Source organism: Pteronotus mesoamericanus, unplaced genomic scaffold (genome assembly GCF_021234165.1).
Source record: "Pteronotus mesoamericanus isolate MK-2021 breed Mesoamerican mustached bat unplaced genomic scaffold, CSHL_Meso_final contig_164, whole genome shotgun sequence".
Classification (NCBI taxonomy): Eukaryota; Metazoa; Chordata; class Mammalia; order Chiroptera; family Mormoopidae; genus Pteronotus; species Pteronotus mesoamericanus.
Window position 1 is genome coordinate 3,855,521 of NW_026555065.1, and position 22,911 is coordinate 3,878,431.

At 49.2% G+C, this 22,911-nt stretch overlaps 1 protein-coding gene across 2 annotated transcripts; it reads left to right on the forward strand.

Moving 5' to 3' along the window:
* Positions 1 to 1,390: 1,390 nt before the first annotated feature.
* On the forward strand, positions 1,391 to 21,349 carry PARP16 (poly(ADP-ribose) polymerase family member 16). Of its 2 annotated transcripts, none has more exons than XM_054565278.1 (6): positions 1,391 to 1,600; positions 11,646 to 11,783; positions 14,252 to 14,458; positions 17,223 to 17,394; positions 18,803 to 18,944; positions 20,310 to 21,349. In XM_054565278.1, the coding sequence occupies exons 1-6, from the start codon at positions 1,427 to 1,429 to the stop codon at positions 20,446 to 20,448; spliced, it is 972 nt and encodes a 323-aa protein (XP_054421253.1). In that variant the 5' UTR covers positions 1,391 to 1,426; the 3' UTR covers positions 20,449 to 21,349. The 2 variants fall into 2 exon arrangements, with proteins under 2 accessions (XP_054421253.1, XP_054421254.1); XM_054565279.1 differs by having other exon boundaries at positions 1,393 to 1,600; positions 20,313 to 21,349.
* Positions 21,350 to 22,911: the final 1,562 nt, after the last annotated feature.

Below are 22,911 nucleotides of genomic sequence, written 5' to 3' on the forward strand. Positions count from 1 at the left end.
CAAGAAGATGACGGGGTGTGGTGGTGTGGGCAGGGCATTGAGGGGCTTCTTGGTCTAGGTGTTAGCAAGAGCCTGTGCTTAGATTTCCATGTGACCAAGAGGCCAAACTTTGGGGTCTTCTCTCTAATGGGGCTCTGAGTTGGAAGAGGGGATGGGAGTCTAGTCCCTTGCCTCCTGCAGTTAGGTCGGTCTCCCCAGGCTCCCTTTCAGAAAGGGCCCCAAAGGAGGATCTTGGCCCACTTTGTCTGAGGCCAGAAAGTCAAGCATGCAGAGAATTCTGGAGGCTGAAAGGCAGAGGGAAGGTCTTTTGGTTTTCAGACCTGGATATGAATCCCACATTCACCTGATCCGGATGTGGGACCTTGGGCAGGCACAGCAGCCCTCTGAGACTCAGTTTCCCTGGGTGATAACTGGCTCCTTCTGCGCAGCCAGTTTAGGAGGGAAATGTATTCAAGAGGGAGGCAGTAGGTAGCAGCAAATCCCCAGGAGAGACTAGTTACAGTCCGCGGAGCTGGGACGCGGGCAAGTCCAATGGCGGGTCAAAAGGGCGCCTGGTACGATTTCTAATTTGGACTTCTGTGAGAATGGCATGCAGCGGCGTGGGCGTCTCCGCCGGAGCCACACACCTAGCAGCTGGGGACCATTCGGGTGGCTTTGGGCGGGCACGCCCTCAGCCGGGCAGAGGACAAGCACGGGAAGGGGCGGGGTCTCGCTGGGCTGGGAGGAGCGCGGAGCAGCCTGGGGAGCCCAGCGCCGAGAGGGGAGGTAGGCCCGGGCGCGGGACGCGGGAGTCCCTCCAGCGGGCAGGGCACAGCGAGGGCACCTGCACAGCTGGCGAACTCAGGCGGCGCCGAGGGCAGCCGGGCGAGCGCCGGGGCTTCGGCGGCGCCCGGCCGGAGGCGGGACAGGAAGGCACGGGTGGCGCCGCAGCCTCGCGCCGCGCGGGGAGGAGGATCTTCCCGCGGTACCCCCTGGGTGTGCCCCCAGCCCCAGGCCCCTCCAAAGGACACGTGTCTGCACGTTCCCGCTGTTGTCGTCTCATCCCATGTCATAGCCCCTCCCCCAGGCCTGGGACCCCCGCCCCTCCTTCCAGTCCCATTATCTCCAGTCCCCCTCTCCACCTCACGTCGCGCTGACCCGAGGTCCCTGTCCTGTCCCTCTCCTCCATCAGCCAGTCTCCCCAGGCAGCGAGCGCCCCGGCCAAGACCCACGTAGAAGACGCTCGTCAGCACGTTCTTACCCTGGTCATCTCATTCCTCTGCCTAGCTCCACCGTAGGCCTGGTCCCCTCTGGCCCTTTGTCCCCGGGCCCAGCCCCGCGCTGACCGCAGGCTCAGCGCTCTCTCTCTCTCTCTCTCGAACCGTCGTGACTCCCCAACCCCCAACCCCCAACCCCTCCCGACCCCGGCGACGCTCCGTGACCCAGGATGCAGCCGGCAGGCAGGGCGGCCGTCCGGGAGGCGGTGGCCCGCGACTTGCTGGCCGCCGATCTGCGGTGCAGTCTGTTCACCTCGGCCCTGCAGAGCTACAAGCGGGACTCCGCGCTGCGGCCTTTTCCCGCATCCTATGCCCGCCATGACTGCAAGGACTTTGAGGCCCTGGTGAGTGTGCTTTTCCTTCCCCGGAGCTGTCCACTACTTCCCATGCCACGTGTCCTGTGGAACCCCTGTTAGTAGACATGCTAGCCCCCAGCCTAGCCTTGGGGAAGGTTTCCATGAGCTAGGAACACTACCCCCGCCCCCACGCTTTAATGTCAAACTCCCAAGGCACTTTGTAGCTGCTTCCTCTTGTTAATGACAAGTGACTTCCAGGAGTGAAGAATTAAATAGCTGCGTAGGCCTCCACAAGATTTCCTAGTGTGGCCAGCAGCAGGGTGTTGATCTGAATTAGCTAACTGGACAAATAGGAAGTTACCCAACCCTTCGCAAATACACAAGACACCAAAAGTAACCAAGCCACCCCTATACCTTGATCTTCAAACGAGGTAATATATGGGTAGTGCTGTTTTAAATTGTAACATACAGTACACATGTGAGCTGTTATTTCGGTGATGATTCACAAGGCATTTAATTTTTTGCAGAGTTCACTTTAGGGTCAGCATCCCAGGTATCATATATCTTTGTAATCCAAATATTTGGAATTACCTGGAAAAATACAGTTTTCCAACATTGATTCTATAAGAAATGAAAATAGTCTATAATCATTAAAGACATTGAATTAATAATTTACTCAAAGAAAACTCCAGGCCTAACTGGTTTCCTTGGTGAGTTCTACCAATCACTGAGGGAATAATTCCAGTTGTACACAAGTTCTTCCAGAATATTGAAAAAACGACTCATATAACCTAAATCTGATAAGGGTAATACAAGAAAAGGAAATTATAGGTCAATGTCACTCATGAATATAATGTAGAAATCCTCTATAAAATATAAGGATCCTGAATCCATCAATGTATAAATAGAATAATTCCTCATTAACAGGTTACGTTTACCCCAGAAATGCAAACTGAGTTCAATATTTGAAAACCAATGTTATAAACCACATGAACAGATTAAAGGAGATGTTTAGAATTATCTCTGATCAGTGTTGGGTACCCTCTTTGCTTTCACTTCCAGGAGGTCAAAGGACAAAAGCCCAGTCTCCTGGCCCCCACCTGGTCCATTGCAACCCAGGTTAGGGAAGTGTTGAGGGTATCTCAGACCTAGGCCACCATGCACTTGTGTTTCAGGATACAGGGAATGGGAGGTCAGAGAAAGATAAGCCCACTGACCTTCCCCACAATTTGTTTTGCAAATTTGGATGTTCAGTTTTGTGAGTTTGTGATATTGGAGTCTTGGGGATGACCCTACCTTTTTGTCAATAGATATTAATGGAGTGCTTGCCATGGGCCAGGTGCTGAGAGTACAGAAAGACCCAAGGCGAGGTTAGCAGTGTGCTCAGCTGTACCGTGGTGTCACTCCTATACAGGTATACTGCAGAGAGATTGCAGGTTGGGTTCCAGAGCACTATAGTGAAGTGAGTTGTAATCTTTTTGCTGGTCAGTTTGTAAAAGTGCTCACCAAGAAGAACGAGTGTGTATTTTAGTGCGGCTGTTGCGGAGAGCAGGAAACGATGAGGCCAACCAGAGCATGCGGCGCTTGTCCTGTCCTGCCCAAATGTGTAGATTTTATCCTTGGTCAGGGGAAGCATTGGTGAGATCCAGGATGCGCTTCTGAAAGACCCGTGTGGTCACAGGTAAGAGGGGGACCTGTTCAGGAGGGATTGGAATCAGAGGGACCATATTCCCCAGAGACGGTGCCCCACCATGCACTTCATTCATTTTTACCAGGAATCATCCAAGTGGACTGGGATGTTCAGTGCCTCTCTTCCTGCTGGAAGGGCTGTTGGCAAACAGAACTAGGCAGGTTTGTTTGATGAATATGGGATAAATGCAAAGGGAGCTTTGGAATTGTTTTCATTTGCCTATGCTTTTAAGAATTTTTAATTATGTAAGTAATGTTTGAAAATATTTTTGTTATAAAAAATTCAGATGATACCAATTGAGTAATGACAGTGCCCTTGACAGAGCTCACACTCTCTCACATCCCTCCCCATAGGTATCAGTGCTCTCAGTTTGGGGCACAGCCTTCCTGCCGTTTCTGTAATTTCCAAGGAGAGCATCAGGTAGCCCCAAGTAGCCACCTCTTCTAAGACAGCCTGTCACCCTTATGGGGCTCATTGTGTTGGTTCTATAGTGCACCCTTTCCTTCAAGGGCCACTGGAGAAGCGCAGATTCTTTCCAGCCTGTTCTGTCACCGTATTCCTTATCGGGCACCAGTGTTAGGGAAAGTAGCCCAGGCAGTACAGATGCTTGGTTGTCTGTAGGCCTGACTGTAGTGAACTGAAGGCCACTCACCAGGCAGGATCTGGTATGACCTCTGGGGAGCACGCACAGGTGCTTAGATAAACACACTTCAGGTTTCATTTTGCCACATGTTACATGAGTTACAGAGAAAAAATGTGGAGAATTTGGCATCTGGACCTGTATCTGACTCTGGTTAACTTTGAAAGAAAGGGGAATGGGGTCTGGATTTGTTCTCCTGCATCATTTTGTGGTTACCTGAAGAAGGACTGTATGGAGTTGTTAAAAAGTCTCTCATTTGCATTTGTTTAGCTAAAAGCCCTTGAAAGTAATGTGTAACAGTTTATCATTTCCAACCATTTTTAATTAATTTTCTCCATACCACATGGTATCATTACACAACTATAATACATATGTTGCAGTTTCCAAAAATTAGAGCTCTGGCTTGAATTACTTTATTGATTGTTGCTTCCCTTGCTAAACTGAACTCTTGGCTTTAGGCACAGTTCTGGCCCTAATCTCACACTCCCCAAAGTCCCTCAGGTGCCTTGTTTTGAGGATATTTTTGTTTTGAGTCAGCACTTCAGTTTTACACTGAAGGTCTTTGTATTCCCATTTCCTGGCCTGGCAGGTGCTTATCAGATGTTTGAGGAAGCAAATTGAGTGTGTGTGATTGCCCAGGCTGAGGGTTTCTGATCTTGTTCCTTGAAACAAGGTTGGCTAAGCCCTTAGTAGGTCTGAGAATCTGTGGCGTTCTTGGGATGTCCTGTAGCCCTGACCTTAGACTTCAGATTTGTTTTGTTTTCCCCGAGGAAGCCCCAAGCCCTGATTCTCCATTAGCCTGCAGACCTTTTTTGGGGGTGGGATGTGGGTGGGAATGGCTTCTTTGTATTAATTCCAGGCCCTTGCCACCAAGATGGAGTTGAGGGCCAGTAGTAGCAGCATCACCTGGGAGCTTGTTAGAAATGCAGAATGTTAGGTTCCTCCTCCCCAGACCTACCCAATCAGGATCTGCACTTGAAAAAAAAATATTTTTAAAAATTTTTGTAGAGAGAGAGAAAGGGAGGGAGAATGAGAGGGAGAGGAACGTCAATGTGTGAGAGAAGCATCGATTGGTTGGATTGGTTGCCTCTCGAATGTCCCCAACGGGAAGACCTGGCCCGTAACCCAGGCACGTGCCCTGACTGGGGATCAAGCCACACCAGCCGGGGCAGGACCTACACTTCTAACAAACCTGAGAAGCATTGCATCAGGCCTGCCTGTTCCCATCTCCCATTTCGGGGCAGGGGTGAGGGGCCGAACTGCTCTAGTTGCCCTCCTGGTTCTGGTCTCTCGCTTGCATGCTCTAGACAAGCTGGATCCCAGGGTTTGGGTTAAAAACACGAAAAAGCTCCTCTTTTCCCTGACCCCAGGCGGGCCTGCCCTCCCCATGCTGTCCCTCAGGGTGTCCAGGCAAACTCGCCCTCACCCTTTAAGACACAGCTGAAACCTCGTTATGCTCTGTGCCCCCCCCCCCCGCCCGCCCAGCAGTTAGGAGTCCTTCCTGCGGTTCCATCAAAATATTATAAATTTGCTCTTGTAAATAAATAATACTATGATAAACATCCTTCCATAGTAACCATTGTTTATATCTCTAGTTATTTTCTTGAGGTAAATTCTGAAAGGTGAAATTGCTGGCTCAAAGACTAACAGAACCTTCTAAGGAGAGCTTTTGATGCTTATTTCCAGATTGGAAATTGAATATTGACATTTGCTGAGGGAGATCATTCGGTACAAGGCTCCGAGCCTTGGTTCACATTGGATCACCTGGAAAACTTTAAAAACTGCTGGTGTTTGGGCTCCACCCTTAGAGATTCTGACTTAATTGCTCTGAAGTAGAGCCTGGGCATTGGGACTTGTTTGTTTGTTTATTAGCAGAAAATATATAGTTTAAAATTTTTCCTATTAATTGAGGAAATGATAACAATGAGACTCAGTCTAGTCGGTAAGCGTCCATTTAGGTACATACTGGGTATCTCAAGTTCAAATTCTCAGTCTCTCAGATTACCTTTTTATTTCCCTACTCTCAGGCATGGTATCTGAAGGCAGGGGGAATATACAGATATAAAAAGACATGGACAGTGACATAGATATGATGTGATGTGACTGGCGGTGGGCGTGTGGCTGGAACGATTCCTTAGCCTATGGGATGGTGAGGTGGAGGATCTAGGGGTGGGATTCCTTTTTCAGGTAGAAACCACCTCCTCCCTTCCCAGCCACCCCGGAAATGCAGGCCTTTCCGCAGCAGATTGGTGAGCAGTAGAAAGGGATGTTGGATTAATAACAATAGTGCAGTACCTACTACTTGTAAGGTGCTGATAGCCCCCACTACTTGCTAGGCACTGTTCTGAGCTGTTTCTCCGTGGAACTCATTTAATCTTTCTAACAATCCTGGGGTGCAGGTTCTATTGGTATCTCTGTCACCATCAGCTAATCATTATGTGTGTTGGGGGCAGACGACCCTTGAGCTCCCAGGGGTTGCTGGCGTGAAGCCAGGGCGAAGGACTACCCCTTGAAAGGGCTCCCGTGATTACTCATTTTGTGAAGGGTTCTCCTGTAAAGTAGGCTCTCGTCCCCAGTCTGTTTTAGTGACTCTGGATTTCCATACCTTCGGTTTGTGCAAAGCCAGGTGCACCTGTCTGTAACTGCATTGTTCACCTCTCTAGCCTCTCCACCCAGCCCTCCCACCCTGCTGTTGTAGGTGTTGCTTTGGTCCTGAGGCTGTGACCTTGGCTGTACCTTTGGTTTATTTCCTTCTAGCAACGCCACCCACATCTAGTCATTATGCCCTCTGGCATCTTCCTGGGGAAAGGATTTTTTTTTTCAGATGTTCTGTCTTTCCTACTGTCAGTCCTTCTAGGACAACATTGCTTAACGTTTAAACCTCAGCGTACCTGTCTTCTCCTGGCGATAAGAAGCAGCTGTCGCATTTGAGCCTGGGACCACGTTTTGGGGCAGGTGCTATTCACTTTACTGCCTCTCTGCTAAGCTCCTTCCCACTGAGAACGCTGTCTCCCAAAATCCTCCCCATCACTCCAGGGCCCATTCTCATCCTACGGGCTCCACGAACCCATCCCTCTGCCTTCTCCCTCAACCCCTAGAAATGCCTGCCTTCCTCCTAAACACGTATTCTCCTCCATCTGGTTACTGGTAAATGCCTTCCATTACCATGAACGGTAGTTCGTAACACTTCTCTCCTCACCCTGCTCATACTACACATGACACACATCTTTCTCCCCGCTACCTACAGGGCCTCAGCACATCTGGCAGCTGTCTCGGTGGCATTATTTGGGGGCGGGAGACTCCAGAAACCTACCTGTTTGGCTTCCCAAGCAGCATCTTAAAGTTCTGCTGGAATGGTTCCCTTGGGCTAAGATATTTAGTCCATTAAACGTTCCTCCATCGATAGAGAATGACAGAGAATGGACCTTAGAGTCAGGCTGTCTGACTTACGTTCCTGCTCCTGAAGAGCTGCAGGATCCTAGGCAAGTGCTTAACCTCTCTAAGCCTCAGTTTCCTCCCCTTTCAAATAGGTTGTTATGAGGATAAAATGGCCAACGCGTGCATGGCATTTAGCCCAGTGCCTGGGCCTCAATAAATATGGGCTTTCACTATCTTGTTCTGGACTCCACGCCAGGTTCTAGGCTGGCTGCAGGCGCTCCGGAATCCATAAGGTGGGGTTGGTCCTCAGGAAGCATTTGTCCCAGCCAGAGTCGGGGTGGCCACAGAGAGTCAAGGGCCAACATTGGGTTCTGCGCGTAGAGCACAGGGGATCACAGAAGTTGTGAGTGGTCAGGGTCAGGGGAGGTGACTCTAGACAGGGGGCACTCGAGGACTGGCATGCGGGGAGCAGGTGAGAAGAGTGTCGCAGGAGGTGCTGTTAGGCAGAGAGGCCAGAGCAGATTCCCGAGGGCCTTGTGAAGGTCAGGGTTGCTAGATTTAGCAAATAAGAACATATGTTGCCTGTTTGAATTTGAATTCCAGAGAAGCAACAAATAATTTTTAAAATGTAAGTGTGCCCCAAGTATTACATGAGTTATACTAAACATTTATTTTGTTATTTATCTGAAATTCACATTTAACTGGGCAGCCTGTGTTTTATCAGCCAGCGCTGCTTGTGTGCCTGGTCTCCAAAAGGGCCTGCGACGGTGCGGAGAGGGTTTGGTCACAAGAGGAAGAATCCGGTTCACTTGTTGGAGCAGATTTACATTTCAGAGTAGCCTGAAAAGTGAACTAGGACATAAGGAAGGACAGTCGAGGGGTTAAAGAGGGGCAGCCCTGCAGACACACAGGGCAGGTGGCCGGGGGAAGCCTGAGTCCTGGGAGGGGGCCGTCCCCGAGGGAGCCGAGGTGCGGCTTGGGCCAAGCTCAGAGCTGCGGGCAGTCTCTTCTACTTCCCCAGACTGAGTCCCTGAAAGGGACCTGGCTTAGCTGACTGTCATTTTGTGGGGCTTCCTGTGCCCTGGTCTGGACTGTTGGGAAGGGCTCCCAGGCGGGATTTGAGAACGGTGGTGGGAGAGTACTTGTGGGAGAGAAGACTCAGCTCTGGGTCTTTGGGATCACGCTTTGGGATAAGTGTGGACCAGGAGTGGAAAAGCAGGACAGGATATCACAGGGTGCTGGGGGCTGCCCTCGGGCTGGGCAGGCAGCGGGCCCTGTGGGGGCGACCTGAGGGCACACCGCTTGGAACACATCTTCAGGTGCCCTCAGTGGCTCTGTATTGCACAGAGCAAAGCTCAGAGACCCCAAGGTGGGTGCCCAAGGCCTTCGAGGGCTGGTCTCATTACCTTCTCATTCCTCTTCCTCCCGGCGACTCCTCCCCCACACTCTAGGCGCCAGTCACACCAAACCACCTGCAGTTAATTATGACAACACCCGTGGTAGTCCCACTAACATTAGAGTACGTACTTAATGTTTTCCTATTGCTCTAAGCACTGTTTTTGTTTAACTTGATTAACGTGCACAGAGATCCCGAGAAGTGGCTACTAATGTTATCCCAATTATGTATTTGAGGAAATCAAGACACAGGAAGTCAAAACAACTCAGCCAGGTCACACAGCTAGTGGTGGGTGTAAGAGCCCAGGTTTGGACCCAGAGCCTTCACTGGTAAGCAGTCCCCATCCACTGCCCTGACCACGCGCTGTGCTTTCGTGTTTCTTTGTCTTTGCATGTCAAACCCGGGTCACACAGCAAAGCCTTTTCTTATTATCCCCTTGTCCCCCAACCTCTGCCCAACACAGGTCCCACTAGGTCTCCTTAGGAGTTTGTATGCACCTTTGTTATGTCAGTGAATGTTTAAGTCATAAAGCTTCATGTTTCTGACTCCCCACCGTACAGCCAGCGCTCATGGAGGATTTACACACTCACACACACATGGTTTTTTCTTTTAAACTAATACTCCCCAAGGAATGTTCTGATAGTTTTATTAGGAGTCTGAGGCTATTGATTGAATCTTTGGAATAGAGACAGGAATGAAGAAGCCCTGAAATGTTTCAATTTTCAGCTACATAGTTTAAAAATAAAATCCTCAAGGTCAGCGTCAGTGGTGTAAAAAAATGGGAAAAACCCCACTGATGTTCGTCCTCTACCAACTACATCCCCAATAAAAGTGTGTTGGAGTGTTGTCAGGGAAAAATATAAATAAGAAAAAAGAGACGGACATGTAGATACCAGGCCCTGATATTCTGTAACTTCCTTTAATCTTCCCAACACCCAGAAGTGGGGATAGTAGGCTTTCCCCCGTTCGAGAGGAGAGTGAGGCTCAGCCAAGTCCAGGGCTTTGCTTAAGGAGCTGGGATTAACTGAGACCTCCCTGCTTTTCCCCCTGCATCCAGGAAAGAGGAGAATTAGAAAAATACAAGACTGTCTCTGGCCTCTGGGAATACCGGCCTTACTGGGGAGGGAGTGTAGGGGCTGAGTGCTTTTGGGGTTTAGAGAGAAGGGTGCCTGGGTTGGTAGAAGCAGGGACAGGGCATGCCAGGGTATCGAGTGAACAAAGTTTGGAGGTGGTACAACCCAAGACATGTTTACAGAAGGCACCAGTCTGCAGTGGTGTTTTTAGATGCCATGCTAGAGAGAGTTGGCTTCTAGTCCTAGTTTCTGAGCAAAAGCTGTAGTTACCTTGTAGCTATCTGTTAGTCCAGAGCCCCAGTCCCTTATCAGGAAACTTGGCACCAGATGTGTTTTGGAATTCAGATTTTGCCCAATTTTACAAAGGTAATGATGTGGTATAATGACACAACTAAACTGACATCTGCCGTAGGCCACACGGCACCGGCTTGAATCAGAAGCCCCTAGGATGGGTCACAGCTTGCAGCAGGGGGTCATTTCGGTGGAAGTCCTTGCAGCAGGCCACACAGAGGTCCAGTCTTTGCCCCCGAGGGTGGCTGTGTGGAAAGAGAGGAGATTCACGTGGGGTGGGTGTAGGAACTGCCCTGGCCTGATGACGCCCCGTATTTGGCAGAGGCTGGCCTCTCTTGTAAGAACGCCATAGACGTAGCTGCCAGGGTCCTCACAGAAAGTCACCGCACTCAGGGAAACCTCAAACCATGGAGTCCCCCCATGCAGTTTCTCCCAGGGCGAATGCCGCTTTCCATTCTGGGTCATTTTTACCACAAGCAATGTTGCCTAGTTATGTATGAGGTCTGTCCAGAAGGTATCCAGCCATGTACTATGAAGACATTTCTTGAAGAAGTTGTAAGATACAAGAAACATTGTACATAGGACAATGACACCTCAGTCCCCTTCAAAGTAGGCGCTTTGGGACCTCACATGGTTCTCCCAATTGCCATCACCTGTCCCATCATATTTTCCTGAATCTCATCGACAGTCTGAAATCTCTTCCCTTTCAAAGGTGATTTTATTTTTGGAAAAAGCCAGAAGTTGCAGGGTGCCAAGATTTGGGGGCTATAAGGGGGTTGAGTCACCTGGGTAATTTGATGTTTCATCAAAAAGCTGACGAGACATGATGCATGAGTGGGCACGCTGTTGTGATGAAGCTGCCAATCACCAGTTGCCCACAGCTGCAGCCTTCTGAATCATCTAAGTGGTTTCCGCAAAAGAATGTTCAAGCTTAATGTAAAATTTGATGCAGATTCATTGCTCCACTTGCTTAGTCATTTTGAATACGATGGCCACACAATATACATGCTCCCTAAAAACAGTGTCTACCACCCCCACTGACTAGTACAGTAGAGTTGCCATTGTTCATGCATGCACATTTCAGTCCACTCTCCTTGGCTGCCGGGGTACATTCATGTCACGCAAACCGTTCACATTATATTAATAATGGGTAGACTTTGTCTGGACAGACCTTGTATATAGTTGTCACACTCCCTTTCTCCAGTCTTCAGGGGAACAGACTGACAGGAAGTTAACTGAAGCTCTTTTTCTCATACTTTGCTAACGTGTTGCCCACCCGTGTATATATCATGTATTTGGTAACATCTCTAGTGAGGTTGCGTCCCATAATCAGAATTAATATTCCTGAAGCAAAATATAACATGAAATGGGATAAATAAGGATTAAATGAACCTTACATCAGCTCAGGGAAGATTTTATACCAAATGAGTTGCAAAATGACCTTTCACTGTTTGGAGCTTTTGGATTGGGTATTATTTGGAAAGGAAATGGTAGACCTGTGTATTTTCCTCCTCTTAGGAAATTCATGACACAAAAGAAGTGCGGGTTGCCTGCTGTACCACTAGAGGGCGCCTGGCTCTCATTTTGCATAGGATCCTTGCTAATACAGGTTTTCCTCACTTCAGCTTGCAGATGCCAGCAAGTTACCCAACCTGAAAGAACTTCTCCAGTCCTCTGAAGACAAAGACAAATGGGCCTGGGACCTGCTGAACTGGATTTTATCCTCAAAGGTCCTGACAGTCCACAGTGCAGGGAAGTCAGAGGTGAGACTTTGGTCTGTAGGATCACAGTTCCTAGGGACCTCCTTGTGTACCAAAGGATCTAGGGAGCTTTTTGCACATACAGATGCCTGCACCCGGCCCCCAGAGATTCCGATTCTGTGTTTGAAGTGGGAACTTGTGCACTGGCGGTGTAAAGCTGTGTTCTCTCTGCTACTGGCTGTGTGACTTTGAGCAGGTTTCTTGGTGTATTTCAGTACCTCAGTTTCCTCATCTATAAAATGGGGATACAATTAGTGAAATGGCTGTGAAAATTGAATGAATTTTTGCACTTAGAACAATGTCTAAGGGCACATACTAAGGGCTCAGTAGTTGCTGGGTATCGCAAGCACCCCAGGTAATTCTGATTAGGCTGGACCCCTGACCACATCTTAAGAATCATTGGCCTCATCCAATGGTTAGGAAACAGAGAGGCAGAGCCTGAAGTATGGAAAACATCAGGCTCTGGGTTCAAATTACACTTCCACCCATAAGTGGATATCCTTTTCCCGATTGAGAATATTAATAGTTACCTCAGAGGGGAGCTGTGATAGAATGTGTGTCACTCCCAGTATAGTTTTTGGCATAGACCAGACATTCCATAATTTTGTGTCCCTCATCTGGCTGGATCTCCCAGGGACAGGCTGGGGTGAGAAGGACCAGGGTGTGGGATGGCAGATCCCCAATCTGGTGCTCTTTCCTGAGAGGCAGCAGGGGTTTATCTGTACTGTTCTTCACTTAATTAACCAATTTTAATTTAGGAGCATTCAATGTTACAAGCTCCTGCTAAGGACAGAAACCCTCTTTAAGTGGCAAAGCATTTGATGCCCTGGATTCTGGGGTCTAGAGACATCCCTCTGTGTTGGATGGTAAAATAACACAAGGAATCCTGGAGTGGAAGTCAGGAGATCCGTATTCAGGTCCAGGCTGGGCTGTTAGCGCTTACGTGGTCTCTGGGTTTCAATTTTGTCATCTGTTAAAGTGAGATTTATTCATTCCTCATCTGGGCATCAGGCACCTACTAGATATTGCTGCCAGTAAAGTAGATAAGGCAATGGCTCCTTGACTTTTGATTATGGACTAGTTAACTTCCATAAAAATGTGGAGTGTTGGCACCTAGGATTATCAGCTTTTTCTTGTGCCCAGGCAAGGACATTAGCCTACCATGAACCATCATTTTATACAGGGATGTTTTAATACAAAAAAGGGAGGATGGTCCTGACCTCAGAATATGGAACAGTCCTTCCAAAGAGAGGATCGTGGCAATACTACTTACAGTAGTATAACTATATCTGTTACATTGCCCTAATTTTCCTTTTTTAAAAAGCTTTTATTTATTTACTTTTAGAGAAAGGGGAAGGGAGGGAGAAAGAGAGGGAGAGAAACATCAACATGTGAGAGACACATCGATCGATTGCCTCTCACATGCCCCCAATGAGGGACCAGGTCTGCAACCCAGGCATGTGCCCTGAATTCGGAATTGAACCAGCGACCTTCCAGTATGCAGGCTGGCATTCAATCCACTGGGCCAAAACAGCCAGGGCTGCCCTAATTTTTCTTACTTGATCTCAACCCAGAAAAAACTTTTCCACAGACCATGACTTATTCTTTGGAAATCACTGAAATAATATGATCTCTGCCCTAGAAGGGATTATTGCCCCTCAGAAAGGAGTTCATCTTTCTGTATCGATTAGTTTTTGCTGCATAACAAATCGCCCCCAAAGCCTCGCAGCTTAAAACAACACTGATTGTTCCTCATGATTCTCTGTGTTCTCTGGGTGGTTCTTCTGAGTGGGACTAGCGCAGCTGGGGCTGTGGGATCTGGGGCCACTTCGCTTGTATGTCTGGGGCTTGAGCTGGGATGGTGGCTGTGGTTGGGGCCTTCCTCTTGGAGGCTCTCATCCCCCTAAAGACTAGCAGGGCTCGTTCCCATGGCAGCGAAGGGTGAAGGGTCCCCAGCAGCAGGCAAGGAAGGGCAAGTCCTTTTCAAGTCTTTGTTTGCCATATGTTTACCAAGGTCCCATTGGCCAAGGCAAGTCACATGGCCAAGCCCAGATTCAAGGGGCAGAGAAATAGTTTCCATCTCTATGGAATCTTGGAATTCTACTTGCAAAGTCACATTGTAGAGGGGTAGGAGGAACAGAACATGTGGCCATCTTTTGCCATTTATCACACCTTTCTGCCTCATGAGAGTATTGTCAGGATGGAATACAGGAATTAGATGTGAAAGTGCTATGAAAATTAGAAGTGATCATTAGTTAGAAGGAGCAATGCATGCTTCTCAGCCTATTGTAGGGAAAACCATTATTAGAAGGCAGTCTTGAGCTATAAGCTCTGAGCTCATTCATAAATTGATCTCTTTGTTCTCATGAATGGAGTCCACTGGACTTAAGCCCAAGGCTTTAGGAGGCCATTTTGGCAGTGCATTTTACCAGCTTCCTGAATAAAATTGCGCCTCCTTTCATGTTTTCAAGTTTGAAAAGATCCAAAAGCTGACCGGTGCCCCTCACACTCCTGTCCCCGTGCCGGACTTCCTGTTTGAAATCGAGTACTCCGACCCAGCAAATGCCAAATTTTACGAGACCAAAGGAGACCGAGACCTAATCTACGCCTTCCACGGGAGCCGCCTTGAAAACTTCCATTCCATCCTCCACAATGGCCTGCACTGCCACCTGAACAAGGTGGGGCCTGAACCTGCTGACATGGGGGTGGGGGCGGGTCAGGGATAGGGAGGGGTGGGTTCACTAAGTCCTTGCCACTCCAAGTGTGGTCCACAGACCAGCAGCAGCGGAGAGCCTGTGCAAATGCAGAATCCCAGGCCCACCCTGGACTTTCTGAATCAGAACCTGCATTTTAACAAGATCTCCAGGTGATTCCTGTACCGATTACAGTTTGAGAAGCTGGACTTAAAGATGGTTCCCAACCTTGGTGGCCCGTTTAGAATCACTTGGGGAGCTTTTAAAAATCCCCATGCCTGGCTGCACCTCAGACCAGTTCAGTCAGAATCTCTGGGAGTGGGGCCAGGAGAGCAAGCAGCCTGCTTTGCAAGGTCACCCGGCCATCCCAGTGTGCGGCCAGCCCTCACCACTCAGTATGGTTCCTGGACCAGTAGCATCCGTGTCACCTGGGAACTTGGACTAGTAGATTCTCAGGGCCCACCCCAGGCCACCTGATGCGAAATGGCCCTTTTACGAGCTCCCCACGGGATTCACTTGCACGTTGGGGTTTGAGAAGAAGCATCGCCGCGGGGGCCACTCCACCAGTCGGCCCTGGGATAGGCTGAGGGCTGTGCGGGGGCGCGGTCCTTTCCCTCCCGCCTTGAGCTCGCTGCCTCCCTTTAGCTTCCTCCCTTTCAAAACAGTGTCACCTACCCCTTCTCTGCTGGTATTTTTTTTGCCTCTCAGTAGAGTGTAGGAGAAAGTGTACACACAGGAGCCAAAAAGGCCACCTTGGCAGCTCTGCGGCCCTGTGCAGATTGGCTTAAACTCTCTGGGCCTCAGAGTCCTATCTGTAGGATAGGACGCCATGCCTGCCCTCTGGCGTGCTGGGAGGATTCAAACAGTTTGTGTATGCCGAGGGCCCGCTCTGTGCTGAGCACCAAGGACACTGCTTTCCTAAGCTGATGGAGAGGGACCCGGGAGTGCTGCAGCCTTGCCCCGGTGGTGACGGCACCTGCCCCGCCTGAGGGCTGGCTCCCTGAGCCGCAGGCTGAGCCGGCCGATGCAGCCAGAGGCGGGAGAGACTTCCCCACAGTGCTGCAGCTGAGGAGCGCAGTTGAGTTTTGTTGAGGATGACGGGCTTGTTTACACTGGCTCTCAGCTGATTATTACGGCCAGGCTACTGGAATCCAGGCCTCCCTGTACAGCAGAGTCAGCCTGGAGAAGCTGCTTGCAGATCGGCCTTGCACACCGGACCTTCACTTCTGTGCCTCCAGGAGTTTGCTGCTTAGCGGCGTCTCATTGTAGTCCTTCGGTAAAGTGGCTGCTCTTCTGGTCCCCTCTTGTGTGGGTTTTCAGTGAGGGGCTGGCCCTCCGAAGCTGTGAGGTTGTTGTCATGGTAGAGATACCCCGCGTTTCCCACTCCTTTGCTCACTGCAGCCATGCTTGAGGTTATCTAGTCTAGGGAGGGGCGCATATACAGCAGGCATAAAGGGAGAATGGACGTAGGGTCAGAGCTGAGGACATCGGTGTCCTTGGAGAACACCTGTGTCAGCTTTTGAGACACGGGAACTCTGCCTTTCCTGGCAAGGGGCTTCCCAAAGGCTGAGCAAAGGCTTGTTTCATTCTCCCTAAGCTTCACTTCACTGGCTTAGAACTGAGGAAGTCTGGTGCTACCAAATAGGACATTTCTCAATTCCCAAGTATAGGCTGTTCGGTGTGCTGTTAGAGTCCACTCATCATTTTGAGATGCTGATGCCATGGCCCCAGAATAGTAGCCATTCCGGGTGGCTGCCCCCTGGAATACTGTGTTGAGAAGGATTCTGAGTCAGTGAAAATGAGTGCCATGATCAACACTTTCATGTTGGCCATTGTGGTTTATTATTGGTGTCTACCAGGGACAAGGGATGTGTTTGCTGTGCCTGCTGTAGGCTCACCTTGAGGTATTTAATCTGGTATCCTTCTCTCTCACCTGGCATGCTTCCTCATGGAGGGCACCAAGGCAGCACCCCCCCACCAGGGAGCTGCCTTCTAGAGTTCTGGGCATTTTCTAGGTCAACACCAATACAAAGAGTTAAACTTACTCTGCCTCTTTTATAGGCCTTCCTTATTCAGTTGTAGTTTCTGGTCTGAGAGATTCGTTTCTTCTCTGAAGTCGTGACTCAGATTACTTACCCGTTCAGGTGCGACCCCCGTCTCAGTACATGAGGGTGTGACTTTGCTTCTGTAAGCCCATCAGTGTTGCCTGCTAATGCATTCATGTAGCAGGAATTTCTGTTGGTACTACAACATAGACCCTGTGACGGAGTGCCTATGCCTGTCATGTGCCCGGTGTCTTGATCCATGTTCTATATTCACTATCTCATTGAATCCTCATCCTCGACCTTATGAAGGAGACACCATTGTCACCATTTTGTAAATGTGGAAACTGAAACCCAGAGAGTTTATATAACTTGCTAGCTTGTTGGAGGCATAGGCGGGATTCAAACTCAGCTCTGTTTGGACTCTTATGTTTTTCTCACTCAACCTTGACCTCAGGAACTCCCAGTTTGCCAGGCTAGTTGGGTGTATCCGCCATCGGTTAAACTGTCGCCAGGTAGGAGTGTGTTTAGTAATAACCCCGCGATGATGTCACAGGATTACTTGATCTTATGCCTTTTGCTGGGAGAAAAAGAGACTTGAATATTTTGTGTTTACAACTCTGTTGAAGAAAGACCTGTGTCATCTTGCTGTGCCTGTCTGTATTTACCCAGTCTTGTCTCTTTTCTTATGGCCTCTGCCATTTTAGACGTCCTTGTTCGGGGAAGGGACCTACCTCACCAGTGACTTGAGCCTGGCCCTCATTTATAGCCCCCACGGACATGGGTGGCAGCGTAGCCTCCTTGGCCCCATCCTCAGCTGCGTGGCTGTATGTGAGGTCATTGACCATCCAGATGTCAAGTGCCAAACCAAGAAGAAAGGTGAGTGAGCACTTGGCCCAGACCTCGGCTGCAGGCCTCTGGGTGGGCAGGCGCTTGCTGTTGGCCCAGCTCTTGGGTGGAGTACCCATTGCCAAGGGATGAGCTGAGTCCAGAGCTGTGTGGGGCAGGGGTCTGCCCTCAGGCAGTGGGCAATCTCCTTGTGGACTGAACACACAATGGAGAAGGTATCACTTACTACAAGGTTGTAGGTAGAGTGTGCGAGGGCAGGGGGCTGGTGGGATCCATGGGCAGCTCAGAGGAAGGTACAATCATGGCGGGTCCAAATGCTCAGAGAGAGAGAGAGCTTTGGGGAGGAAGTGAGATGAGAGAGCTGAAAGGGAATGTGTAGGCCCAGAGTGTGGGCTCCTTGAGGGCAGGAAATGGGTCTCATTCCATCCTGGGCACCTGGCATCAGTAGGGATCAGCCTGGTGTCGATAAACATTTGCCAAACTGAAGCTGAAGATGCATTCAGGCCTGTTCCTCCAGGCTGCTGTGGTGTGCGCTGGAGTCCCTGGAGGATGTGAGAAGCAGCCGAGGCCACAGGCAGTGAATCCCAGGCCTCCAGGGAGCAGATGACTAGCTGGCCACCTCAGTCCTCTTCCCCGACATGTCCCTTAGATTATTTGCCAATACCTCCTGCTGTTTTGCCTGCAAAGGCTGAAGAGTCACAGAACCGTCATTCTAGCCTCCAGAACTGGTCTGTTGGTTCCACTAAGAGAAGGAAAATTGAGAAAACTGTCTGTTCCTGGCCCCTAATATAAAACAACTGGAACTTGGAGGAACAGGCCCAGGCCTGACGCCACCCTCCTAAACCAGACAGCGTGAACATTTGCATGTATAATTCTTAGGAAGTTTGCAAAGCATGACATTAAACATCAGAACAAAACCTTGCAATGTCTGCTGTCACACAGCTTTGGCCTTTTTTTAAATTGCTAAAGCTTTTCATGTTATTAAAAGAAAAGGTTTGTTTCTGTTTATTTGTTTAAACGAGCCGTGATACAAAGAGTAGAAGATGTGTTCTAAGAAGCTCGAAACCGGAATGGTTAAGTTAAAATGCCTGCTAGGAGACATGTCTCAGATCAAGTCCTGTTCCTTGTCCCAGATTATTTCTTTTGTTTTGGATATCAGTCTGCTTCTTTCCTCTGCTTTCCCCATTTAGTTAAGCTTGTCTCCCCCCTTGTATCTTTTTTATTTTCCTATTTCCTTCTTTCCTTCTCCTGTTTGTCTCTCTGTTGATTCTCCTGTTTTGTGCTGTGCTTCACATATACACATGGGCCCCTTCCTCAGGCCTGCTAGGACCCCTAGGACCAGGAGGCCTGACCTACTTCTATTAATAAGTTGCTTCTTTTATTATTGTATCCCTCTCCCCACCCCCCAGTAAAGTTGTGGTTTACTCTCCTTATTCAGATTCCAAGGAGATAGACCGCAAGAGAGCGAGGATCAAGCACAGTGAAGGGGGAGACATCCCTCCAAAGTACTTTGTGGTCACCAACAACCAGCTCCTGCGAGTGAAGTACCTGCTGGTGTATTCACAGAAGCAGGCCAAGAGGTAAGAAGGGTGGTTCCTGCTGAGGCCCAGGGGGGCAACCGAGGGCTGCATTAAAAGTATTGGGTTCTTTGTCCTCAGGACCCCCTGTTCCCCAGCCTTAGGCCTCAGCTATGTATAAAGTATATAAATCACTGTGCTAGGCATGGTGAGGGGTGAGGGTAAGGTTGGATAAGAAGTGGCCCTGGCCCGCAGAGGACTGTGTATTCTAGTGAAGGAGACAGGAGGAGATTTAAACACCAATAGCAGGAGGGACTGAATGAAGCCAGATTGGCTGCCTCAGGCCGGAGGCCCCTCAGCCACCTGGGCTCCTGATTTCCGTCTGAAACCCACTGATTAGATCAAGCTGAGAGGCAGGGTGTGGCTGGACACGGGCTGGGGTTGTGTGCCGCCCAGCTTGGCCCCTTTCCATGGAGGCTGTTGAATCACCATCTTCTCCTCTCTGGATCTGAGATACTTCATCTTCATCTTGAAAGTGAACATATTCAACCCAACAGCAGATGAGGCCTTCAGGCTCCTAAGGGCCGTGGTGGACACCTCATCCCATCTCAGCAGGGTGGCGGGGGCTGTGTGTGCAGGGTTCTCCAGGGTTCTCCAGGGTTGGGGACACTGTGGGAAGTTGTCACATTGTTGGAGGCTAGCTTCTCACAGTGATGGGGAGCGGTGAGCAGGTAAGACAGGGAAGGGGAGGTCACTTTTAATATTCCTCACTCCTGCTTGTATACACCAGTGGTTTCCGTAAACCAGTAAAAGTCCCCCTTTCCCTTAAATCTGGGAAATTTGTGTAGGGCTCCCAAGTCGAGGGGACAGTATCCTTTGGTTTAAAATCATCTGGCTTTTTGTACTTGAAATTTTCATTCCTTCCCACTTCCCCCTGTGACTATGTCTTTAGTGCACACTTGGATGGTTTAGAGGTCATCTCCCAGTGGGCCAAGGAGGATTTCCCCAGCGTGGGCTGATAATACCTCTGTGTGTCTAAAAGTGAAAAGACTTTGGCTAAATAACCTGCCGCCTGCTGCCATCTGGGCAGGCACCTTGAACAAGGTCATTCTTCTAGATACCAAAGTCCTGCTTAAGAAAAGACAGGACAGAGAAGGTTCAAGAGGAGCAGCTCTAAAAGAGAAGATCAGGATGAGCTCATTGCATAGCTGTCTTTGTACATTTAGAACATGTTGTGGTGAAAGGCGTGTCCGTGCCAGGGCAAACAGCCTCAGATTTCTTGAGCAAAGGAGAACGCACGAAGTTTCATTTCATGGCTCACTCAGAGGGTGAAATTCATCATTTCATCTTTGTGCCAGAAGTTGTTGCATACACTTTTAAAAAATGTTTTTCGCATTTTGCCAACATCATTCTTTTTTCCCCCTTAAGCAGGGCTTCAAGCCAGCTGTCCTGGTTTTCCAGCCATTGGTTTACAGTCTTGATATCCCTGTATCTGCTGCTGCTGCTCATAGTGAGTGTTATCAACTCCTCAGCTTTCCAACACTTCTGGAATCGTGCGAAAAGATAATCTTTTGGGGCCTGGTGTGGGGACCACCTCAACCATGTGCCTTATGACAACTTGTGCTGTACCTCCTGTGTCCTACGTCTAGTCAGGTTGAGCCTGGGAGCCAGTTGGGGACCACGGGACAATTTTCACATGCCATAAATGTTTCAATTGCCTTTGATGATGCTCCCAGCCACACTCCCGCCAACAGGGACCGCTGGTCCCTAACCCATGGGTTTCAGGAGCCCTCCCGTCTACTCCTGCCTAAACGGTCCTAGGGAGTTAGGGAGTTGGCTTTTCGATCAGGGCCAAAGGAAAAAGTCCTGCTGCATTTAAAAACAAAGTGTCCAAGCTGTCAGTGGTATGTTTACAATCGCTCCTGGCGGACTTTGGCCCTTTCTCTAATGCCTTCTGGAAGGCGGAAAATGTGTAGTGGGGACGATAAATCACTAGGCGGTTGCCTTGTTTTGACTTGAGACACTTGAGAGGAACAGTCATGTTTCTCATAAAAATCGGTGGGATTGGTTTTTGAATTCCATCCGCCTTTGTGAGTACAAAACATTTTCAGTTTTCTCAGATCAACAAACAGCATTCTGCTACAGCTGTAACCCCTGTGCCCGGCCGTGGATGAGAAAGGAAAGAGTTAGAGATCTGATTAAAAAATGCAAACCTAACAGCGAGCAACTCAAGTCGTCTTTCTAAAAAAATTACCAACGGCTGATCACAGCCGCAGGCCTGCCTCCCGATCTCGTTCTCACAAAGCTGCCTTGCCTGTGGCCTGCCAGCCACGAGTGCCACGCTGCAGGCCCTGCGTCGCTGCTGGCCGTCAAGGCAGGCCTGCCTCAGTGTGTCACAGGTGTGCGTGGGCTGAGCCTTCCTCGGGGGGGGGCCACGGGTCTGTGGGACTCAGCCTGAGTTTTACATGCACAGGAGAAGCCTCTGGCTGCCCAGAGAGCCTCAGTTCTGCTTGCTGTGCCCGTTTCCTGCCCCGTTTCCGTCATAGTGGAGCCCTGTCTTGTTTGGGGACGGAGGGTGGGGGAAGATTTCTATAAAGAAGTGGGCAAGTCTATAATTTGTGAAGTTGTGAAAAAGCCACTGTCATGGTTTTTACATTGATATTGGAACATTTCAGAAATAATAAAAGTATTTTCCTAATTACCAGGTCGCCTTTGTGACTGCATTCGGCCTCTGCCTGGGTCCTGCCATGTACGCACTTTTCGCTAAAAATCGTAACCTCTTTTTCCTCCCTTGTTTGAGGGGGCTGTTTATAGGAAAGCATATATCATCAGGATATCTGGTAGGTGTCGGATTTCTAGTCATTAATATACCAAATATGAGCACCTACTGTGCGCCAGGCATTAGAAACAGGGCAGGACCAAGACCAAAAACTCCCTGGCCTCACTGAGCTGTCAGGCTGGCTCGGTGGGCAGAGGGACGTTCTCAGCAGCGAGGTTGACATTATGTGGTATTATTGTAACGGGGTGTTGGGAAATTTCTTGGCAAAACATCTTCACATGGCCTGGAAATATGGAAGTGATACATGTAACCCTGCGTTATGCCTAATGTACTGATTTCTTTAATCCTCACAACAGATACAAAAACTGAAGTTCCAGAGAGTTTAAATAGCTTGCCCAGGTTACTAGGCTGGGAAGTGGCCAAGTTGGGGGTTGAACCTGGCACACTGGTTTCAGCGTTGGTCTCATAACCACCATGCAGCACGCCCGCCAACCCCACCCCTGGCTCCCAGAAAAGGTGATGTTCCACTGAAACCTGAAAGAGCCATCAGTATGAGGGTAAGAGGTGGAGGAAGAGTATTTCAGGCAGCGGGAACAGCACATGCAAAGACCTAGAGTTCTCAATGGAGAAGCTAAGAACAGGAGGGTCGTAGGAAGAGGTTGTGGGGAGAAATGGGGCTAGAGAGGAGGGCAGGGGCCAGATCCTGAAAGGGCTTTCTTTACAAGCTGTGGGCTGGGGAAGCCTTTACAAGGTTTTAAGTAGAGCTTTTAAGTGGGAGATCAGATTTGGCTTTTGAGAAAAGTCACACTGGCTGGTGGTTGAAGAATGGATTTAGGATTATTTTGAGGATTAAAAGAACTGATATTTACGATAGTGCCCAGCACTGAGTAAATGTGTGGTATGTTTCAGCTGCTATCATCATCATCACTGTCACTATTATTTTTTTCTTCCATATCTTTTTTGAAATTTAATTTAATTTTTAATATTGTTGATACTGATATTACAGATGTCCCTGATTTCCCCTCCTCAGTCCCCCTCTACCTAAGCCATCCCCCCAGTCTTTACCACATTGTTGTCTGTGTCCGTAGTCTGTGCATATATGCCCGTATGTTCTTCGGCTCATCTCTTCCAGTCCCCTTGCCCCCTTCCTTCTGAGATATGGCAGTCTGTTCCATGTATCCATGCCTCTGGTTTTATTTTGTTCATCAGTTTATTTTGTTCATTAGATTCCACATATGAGTGAGATCATGT

What these genes read in the sequence shown, in the direction of transcription:
- PARP16 (XM_054565278.1), top strand. Translation starts at nt 1,427, where the DNA reads ATGCAGCCGGCAGGCAGGGCGGCCGTCCGGGAGGCGGTGGCCCGCGAC. An exon ending in GCAAGGACTTTGAGGCCCTG is followed by an intron (nt 1,601 to 11,645) that starts GTGAGTGTGCTT and finishes TCCTCACTTCAG; the next exon opens with CTTGCAGATGCCAGCAAGTT. An exon ending in TCACAGAAGCAGGCCAAGAG is followed by an intron (nt 18,945 to 20,309) that starts GTAAGAAGGGTG and finishes TTCCCCCTTAAG; the next exon opens with CAGGGCTTCAAGCCAGCTGT.